At 36.0% G+C, this 8,965-nt stretch overlaps 1 protein-coding gene across 1 annotated transcript; it reads right to left on the bottom strand.

Annotated features, from left to right (window-relative positions):
• Positions 1-7,736, bottom strand: fam166b (family with sequence similarity 166 member B). The gene is made up of 6 exons (XM_036595367.1): positions 7,638-7,736; positions 6,703-6,920; positions 5,157-5,311; positions 1,459-1,591; positions 1,059-1,259; positions 1-481 (listed from the first exon to the last, which is right to left on the bottom strand). The coding sequence occupies exons 1-6, from the start codon at positions 7,700-7,702 to the stop codon at positions 390-392; spliced, it is 864 nt and encodes a 287-aa protein (XP_036451260.1). The 5' UTR covers positions 7,703-7,736; the 3' UTR covers positions 1-389.
• Positions 7,737-8,965: the final 1,229 nt, after the last annotated feature.

The raw sequence follows: 8,965 nt of genomic DNA, 5'->3' as shown, positions 1-8,965 counted from the left end.
TGGTGTTAAAACATTGCTTGATGAGATTCCTGTGATAATAAAGATTTGTTGAATCATACCTACAGTTTGGACTTTTTTATGGAAATAATCTACTATGAAAATTTATAGTAAACATTATAAGGACAAAAGACACTTAATTTACCATTTTTATACATATTTTACAATCCTTCATTTGGCATATCAGATCTATTAAATCTCTCAGTGTCCTGAAATTCTATACACAGTAATATCTTCACCACTGAACACACTCCCTGTCCAAACCAAAACATTTCATTAACTTCAACACCAAAGCAGCTTCGTTCATGTTGCATTTTAGCCCGATTCCTTTAATTGCAATTAGATGTTTAACTTTTTAGCTGGTGGGGTCCAACTAAAAGTCCCAAGATCCATCACTTGCTCTTTAAATCTCTGCGGGCACCACTGTGTGCCAGGGCATTGTTGGTCAGCTGCCCAAACGTCTCGCCATACCGAAATTTGTAACCTGTTGGAATAAGAAAATATCAGCCAACCTTTTGCAAGTCTGCTTTTGGTGTACATTGTACATTTGCTAAAAGTGAAAACAACACTTTCAACAACACCAGAGACCACAAATGATAGGTTTGTTAGTTCATACTGACAAAATGTACACTAATGTTTATCTATATACATGTAACCCTCTAAACTGCAGGCATTAAGTTATTAAGTTATTAATGTTACCCAAAAACTTCTATGAATTTGTTGTCATGTTCAAAATCAAAAGTCCTATTTGTCTTGTAATATATTTTTTTTTCCATTTATAATGATTTTACATCATATTGCCACTGCCATAATCTAAATGTGGTATGTCAGCTGTAATTACACATCCAAATCCCCAAAACGTATTAGTAAGTATTTATTTAGGTTGAATAAAACTAGTTAATTTACTTGTTACCACATGAAATGATTTTTTAGGTTGAAATGTAGATATGAAGTTGTGTTATGAATGGTATGTAGGTTATAAGTATATACTGAAGTCTTGATCTGCTCACAGTTCTCTGGAGATTAAAGGGTTAAAAAAGCAAAATAAAGTGCTTCGGTACCTGGAACATGGCCTGTATAAGAGGGCAGTAGGCCGTGGTGAGTTGGGTAGATGGTGGATGCTGAGGGCAGATTGTTGCCCCCCTCCCTCACACTGTGACCCACCTTCATCTCCTTACTGAATTGGATCAGAGCCTTGTTGGTGGTGATGGGATAGCTAGTTCCGATCAGGAATCGAGCTTTAGGGACATAACCGGTAAACCCTGTAGCACAAAAAAGCACAAACACATCCTCTACAGAGAACACACTTCTGCACATTTCAACATAATGCAATTTCTCATAATCTGCATCAAAAAGGCAGGGAAAACACTAAACTGTGCAGTGGGGAGCTCCCTCTGGGACCGAGAGCTATAAACAGTGTTAATTGCAGGCTGTGATGTCATTATGCCTGATATGGCTTGCCTGAAATGAAGTACTTGTATGGACTGCTGTCATCCATGAAATAAGGGGATCCACGTGGCTTCCAAGGGTCCACAGGTTTGTAAGGAGCAGCTTCCTTAGAGATGGCTTTTAAAGGGGTGATGAGGCTCCGCGGCTAAAGAAGAAAACAACCTAAGTAGTGTAGCCCCTTGACGCAGGCTCACCAGAAGCATCTGCACTTTAAGAGACTGTCTTTAACTTAATTTACTTAACAAATGTAAAAGTTATGCACCTGAATAGCAGCATACATTTTTTTATTTTACCAGACCTATAAAAATGTTAATAAAAAAAAAATCCATGAATTCACATTTTGAACTGTATATACACAGAAAAGCTCAAATATCCATTTTAAAAAATGCAAATACACATTTTACAGGCCTTTTAACTGCTTATAGTTTGCACAAACATGATCAAAAATTAATATCTGGCAATATCAATAAACAATAATGTTTTTGTGAACACCTCAGCATTCCAGCAGTTAAATAATAAAAATAAATAAATAAATATTTTTAATGTTGACACCTGTTTAACTCTCAGTTAACAATGCCGTGCTGTGAAGCTTAACATTAATCTTGCAGTAACTTGCTGTGTTATTACAGAAAATATAGGAAGATGGGATGTTTCTACAATAAAATGGTAAATACAGGCTTTTACTGTCAAAAGTGTTAAATTAGTGTTCATATAAAAAAAATGTAAAAATAATTTAAAACATATAAAACATATTAACTAAGTCTATATAGCACTGAGAACCCAATTTAAACCTCATGCTTTGTGTTGATTTTATAAGGGGAAAAAAATAAATACGGCATTTTACTAAATTTTGTACGTACAATTTCAATTTACTTGCTTAAGTAAGTAAGAATTTAACATATTGAAACAAAAACATGTTAAATATGCCATAACTTTTACATGCCATTAGGTTTTTTTTTTACAATATGTTAAATTCAGCAAATAAACAGTAATTGTGTGTTAAAATGTGCAGAGTGTTCTTTGTAGTGGATGTGTTAACTTATTTACACTTAAACAAAACATATCATTTGTTTAGGGGCAAATATCATTTTAACCCCTTACTGAGCCCAGCGGGCCCAAATTACACACTTCTACAACCTAAGAAAAGCTCCATTAATTTGCATTGAAGTCCCTGTAGTTACTGAATAATAGGCCTTACTATGTAATAAGCCTGGGATTTTAAGGGGTTAAAGGTCAAATGAACCGCTTACATTTGTTGAGTATGTGCTTGAATTGTGTCCCATTCAGAACAGAGGCCGAGCTGAGCTGCTAGTGGATGCAGTGAAGAGTGTTAGTGGTGGAGCGCAGACTGAAGGTTGATGTAATTATGTGGAGGATTCAGACGAGCCTAATTATGGTCTCGGTATTACAGCTTGGCAAAATGGGGCCTCATCCTCCCAAAAGCCTGAGTATAGGTGGAGTTTCGCTTCACTGATGTTTTCACATCACAGATTTTTTTTAGCAAACTTTAGATGGTGAAACTTACCACGCTGCTTATCTCAGCCCACCAAAGCTCAGCTCTATGCAAGTTTTGGTGAAACTTTATTTTAAGTGGGCCTTTTAGATGAAACAAACACTCAACAGACTCTCAGTAACATTTCAAAACATATGAGGGTTAGGATTTGGTTTTGGGTTGGAGTTAAGGTTAGGGTTGGGATTAGGGCAGGGTTAGGGTTAGATTTTGGGTAATGGAAATATCATATTAACAATATATCTACTTAATGTAAGTAGTGTATCAACAGTACGTTTACAAGATATTTACCTCAATGTATTCAGATTCTTCACTAATGCTACTTCACTGATTGGGAGTTTTTCACACCTCGTCATACGTCTTTACATATTAACATCAGATACACAGACTCAAAAAGAAGGTCTGGCTCAATGTTTAGGTCTCAAATGCAAAATCAACATCATACTCATAAAGATATATTGACAATAGTAGATAATTCACTCATATCCTCAGAAGACGCATCCTTCACCAAGTTTTGTCTGAGTCCTCTTTGAATTCTCTTTGAACGCGTTCGCAATCATCAGATTGATCCACTCGTGGGGTTCCGAAGTACAACTGATGATACAAAATGTTTCTCTGAATGTTGCGTGCAATTACACATTTCCACCAGAGCAATGTGTAATATATAGAGATTCGTTAAATATAGAGATAAAGTAGAGTTAAAAATGCTGTTTTCCTTTAACAGTAAGTAACAGCAATGTTGCCCTGTCAGTGCAGTTCAGTCTGCTCTGCACAATGAGCCTGCAATTGCAGTAAATCTGTAGTAGCTCCAGATTGTAAAAGCAGCGCTTCATCCTGTTTAATGAGAGCGCACCACATGACCTGCTCTGATACTCAATCTCTCCTGCATTCATAATTAAACGCCTCAGGTGCTGTGGCAGGCCAAGAAGAGGTGACACAGGTTACATAAAGCTGCTGTCTGTGTCCTGACTTTGGAGTAAAACCAGAGAAAAACAGTTCTAACCTACAGAACTGGAATATAGTCCCAACTTTATACAGTGCTTTTAATAAATATTTCTTTTATTAACACTGAAAGAGTAAAAACCTTTATTTTTAGTTACTGAGTTTAGGGTTGGGCTTAGAACATGCATATTACATTTAGATACCTACATACTGTGAAATGCTCATATGCATGAAATTCATATAATATTTATGATTATGTCATGGTCTGTTTAAATACAAGACTTTACTAGAGATAATAATAAGCTAAATACATACAAAATTATCATTTATGTCTCAAATCCTAACCCTGTTAAAATAAGACTTTTTTTGTTTTGCTTTTTTTCAATGTTTTTTTGTAAAGATCTTTTTGTAAAGTTGAAAGATTTAGATTTATCATGAATTAAATCTTTAAATTAAAAAAAATGTAAAAAAAAGTGTGTCCTAAGTTTTCATGTCACTACCGAAATGCAAAGGGTTTTAGTCCATAGGCGGAGCCTTATTTTAGCCGCGCCCTTGCATTTTAGAGCAGGAAGTGAGGCTGCATCCTTGTCCCTCATGGCCACATGGTGAGCAGTTAGATAATACTGTTTTGAAGAAAATGTGTCCCAAAGTCTGAAAATCAGTGTGGAGCATTAAGGACTGTCACTATGAAATAAATCATCAAAAAAATATGATGATTTAATGTGTACAACTGTTGAATGTAGTGTTCGCTAGTCATGTACTTGCTAACATTCTGCTCAAAACAAGCTTAAATTTGTTGCTACTGAAACAGTCATTCATCACTCATCATTTATAATGTGTATACACACACACACACACACACACACACATATATATATATATATATATATATATATATATACATAACACACAGTATATATATATATATGATGATGAGTGATGTTGAATGGAACAAGTCAAGAACCAAACCTGTGTTCTTCTTTATGTATTCCCAAACCAACATATTAATAACTTCACTGAAAACAACACATTCCATTGTTTTTCTGAATTCATGTTTATTTGTATTTATTCTAATATTATGTAGTGTTTTATTGGCAAAAACACATCTGATATAAATAGTTTTAAACAATTTTCTTGCCTTTTTTGAAACACATTACTATTTACATAAATATACTTACATATAATGTATATAATGCAAATGTGACATATGTAAACACCTTTGTGTGTGTGTGTGTGTGTGTGTGTGTGTGTGTCTTACTTTGAAGTCTGACATTGTGTAACTGACCGCAGGAAGCAGATCAGCTGACATTAGCTGGATCTTCCTTTTCTGATCCGACTCAAACTCACTGAGAGCCTCTCGACACGTCTCTGCGTACGTCTTTGAGAAGAAGTTCTGACTTTTAGGAACAAAACCTGTAGGGTACAACACACACACACACACACACACACACACACACACACACACACACACACACACACAAGCACATAAATACACAGTATTTAGTTTGAGCAAAAACGACAAACAAATATGATTCAACTGTCCAAAATCAAACACGTTCATGTGGCAAGAAGAGTGTGGGTGGTGGACAATCCAAAAACATCAATCAATCAATGAATCAATAAAGAAATAAATCACCCTAGCTCAAATATTTGTAATCACTGCTTCTAATACTGTAAAATACAGAGCCCCGCTGGTGACATCCTGTATAAATAAAAATAACGCATAACCACAAGTTAGTAAGGCGTGGCCACGACTTATTAAGTCTTAGTAGTCTTATTCCCACGCCTTAATAAGTCATGGCCAGGACTTAATTATCTTATTCCCACGCCTTAATAATTTGGGCTCTGTAGTAAAAACAATTTTGTTGCAAATAATGTTATAAAATGATTCTATTATGATGCTGGCACTAATTACAGTTGAATGTAAAGTTTGAACACCCCAGTCAAATTCCTTGTTTTGTTAATTTTTTAAGTGGCAATATGTTTTGCTAAATGTTAAATGTTAAATTCAGCAAATAAACAGTAATTGTGCAGTAAATTGTGCAGTAGTGTGTTCTCTGTAGAGGATGTATAACTTATTTACACTTAGAAAACCAGCAATCATAATTTGATCATGGGTGCCCAAACTTTTGCATACAACTGTAGTAGTCAGCTGTAAAGTGTTTGATGTGTCCAGAATGATAAGCAGAGCTGTAGATGATTACAAAAATGCCGATGAAAGCTGTATAGAGTGTGATGAGAATGATATTCATAGTACAATTACTGTCCATGATGCCTTGTATTTGTAAAATGGAGATAAAATCTTGAGGCTACAGAGCCCTGCTGCTGTATAAATAAAAATAATGCGTGGATACAACTTAGTAAGACGTGGGAACAAGATAATTAAGTTGTAGCCATGACTTAGTAAAGCGTGGGAATGAGATATTAATGCATGGCCACAACTTAGTAAGGTGTAGCCTTAACAACAGCTTAATAAGGCATGATCTTCCTACACCTAACAAAGTCATAGATATGACTTAATTATCTTGTTCCCATGCCTTACTAAGTCTTGGCCATGCATTAGGATCTCGTTCCTATGCGTTAATAAGGTGTGGCCACGCATTATTTTCATTTGTACAGGATGTCACCAGCAGGGCTCCGTATGAGGCAGGGAACTTTACTACAAATATAAAATAATGATAAATAGGTAATCACAATAAATTCTTATTAGTTAATGAAATAAAAGTAGCAGTAATCTTTTTTAATATCAGCAACAGTGGTGTGATTCCATATAAAGAGGTAAAAAGTATTTGTAAATGTTTAACCTGTGTATCCTGGTATCATTCTGTCCAGCTGTCTGCCCGATCCTGTCCGTCTCCTACAGGTATCGTCTTCCGTGTCCCTCTGTGTGGAGGGGAAACGTCCCGAGTGCAGAACCAGCCTCTGAGAGCGGGAAATCTCTGGAGAGGTCAGGAGCTGTGCCGTCAGCTGACCGTATGTCTCTCCCATGTGATATTTCAGCTGTGGACAGTAACCCGCATACCTGCACAGTTCATACAAATATGTGTTTATTATAAATAGATAGATAGATAGATAGATAGATAGATAGATAGATAGATAGATAGATAGATAGATAGATAGATTTAAATTAAACATGATATAAAGTCATTTTTCTTCTGCTTTGATCATATCAGCTGTATGGAGTGAGCCTATGCACACTTATTGTTCACAATCAAAAAAAGTTATTGTTAAAGACTCAATGCTTTCTGTCCCATAACAAGTAAATAAATGGGATTTTGTCTCAGTGTTAATCTCTACAGAACAGAGCATCAAGACGTGTTCAGGTTAAAACCTGCTTTATTTTCATCGGGAGATCTGTGTATAAACTCAAGAGAAACATCGCTGTAGATTTACAGTGTTTCAACTTTTTCACACTTTCTATGTTCTGCTCCTTGCTGGTCGTGGTCATTAGCTGCTCCATAGCAAAGGGAAAACATGAAATCTGATCCTCATTAAGCAGACTGCAGACTGCAGGAGGCACAGAATAGGACAATATCTCAGTAAATACCTTCACTCTCTCTGATTCACACTGTAGTGTTGTTGAAATGAGCCTAATGCACTCATAAGATGTTTAATGCATTATCATAATATATTTTTCCAAACGATGAAGCCCAAACACACCTAGTTCGAATGAATATAGTGTAGTAATAGAAAAGCAGAAAGGTAAACCTGGTCGTTCCTCACTTCATCTCACACTTACCCTGGGATATAATGTGGCTCAGGCGTCACTAACGTCCTGCTGAATTTAGGAGGGAATTTCTCCATGAGGACTCGGAGCGCACGAGGGAGTGTGTGTGTGTGTGTGTTTTAGCTCACTCAGACACAATGTGTGTGTGTGTGAGAGTGTTTCAGAGAGTGTTTTGAAGCGGTTGCTAGTCAGCGCGCCAAGGTGTGTGACGTAAGAGTGGCGCTCAGTTCGGCTCGGCCCCTTTAGAAAAGCGGCTCCGTTATTCTGTCACGAATTGCGTCATAAACAATGCACTAATACCTTGTTCTGTAAATTCGAATCTGATACAATAAATGGATTTCAAATATATGACATTTATAAGCATATTTGTGTTTCCCTTATATCCAAGTTTTGTCACATACAGATGCATATGACACATATATGATAGGGGGACCATTTTAAAATATGGGCCATATATTTCCGTCATACATCAACAACAGACAGACAGACAGATAGATGTGATGAAACACAGTAGTAAACATGCCCCTGTCCCAACTTTTTTGGAATATGTCGTTGGCATCAAATTCAAAATGGGCAAATATTTTTCGAAAAACATGTGATATGTTGTCTTTTTGGGGTTGTAGATAGATAGATAGATAGATAGATAGATAGATAGATAGATAGATAGAAAGACAGACAGACAGAAAGACAGACTGATTGATTGATTTATTGATTGATTGTTTGATTGATAAAAAGACAGCCAAAAAGAAACACAAACAGACAGATAGACAGTAAATGATGAAAATTAATATAACTAGCATAACTAAATCCTACAAACATGCACATTGTAAGCTATGCAATAAAACATTTTCTTATTTAAAATTACATTATTAATAGAAAAAGTAAGAAAATATGGAAGAAATACTCATGTACTCGCATAGTCTAATATAAATATTTTTATGCCATGTTATTTACGTGTATGTTATGACAGACATCGTCTATACACAGAGCAAAAGAAAAATCCTTAAAATTACTGTGACAACAATGAGGAGATTTTGAAAAGCATCAAAGATTCTGTTTACAGTGTGGAAACGCTATTGTACTCATTTTGAAAGGCATTTGGTTTTTAAGACTGATATGTAGCGGCCTCTGGCGGCCAGTAGCAGTACTACCTGAGTGGGTCATTTGTTTATAATGCACAGACGTAGCGTTTGCAATTTGGGGGCCTTAAGCTATATCAGCATGTCTTATCCAGCATGTTAAAAGGAGACATTTTATTATACACCCAAGATGTTTTTGTGCCTCTTTGAGCCTCAGTGGCTCAAACCCACCCCACCCTCTGCTGAACTGCTGAAATTGTT

The sequence above is a fragment of the Colossoma macropomum genome, unplaced genomic scaffold, assembly GCF_904425465.1.
Source record: "Colossoma macropomum unplaced genomic scaffold, Colossoma_macropomum, whole genome shotgun sequence".
Classification (NCBI taxonomy): Eukaryota; Metazoa; Chordata; class Actinopteri; order Characiformes; family Serrasalmidae; genus Colossoma; species Colossoma macropomum.
The sequence above is the reverse complement of the archived record's forward strand: the minus strand, read 5'-3'. Positions and strand labels throughout refer to the sequence as shown.

Bases quoted from the DNA above. Each gene is read 5' to 3' on its own strand.
- fam166b (XM_036595367.1), bottom strand. From the start codon at position 7,702: ATGGAGAAATTCCCTCCTAAATTCAGCAGGACGTTAGTGACGCCTGAG. The intron at 1,260-1,458 runs GCAAGCCATATC...TTTGTGCTACAG, and splicing joins ATACAAGTACTTCATTTCAG to GGTTTACCGGTTATGTCCCT. The intron at 482-1,058 runs GTACCGAAGCAC...TTATTCCAACAG, and splicing joins TTATACAGGCCATGTTCCAG to GTTACAAATTTCGGTATGGC.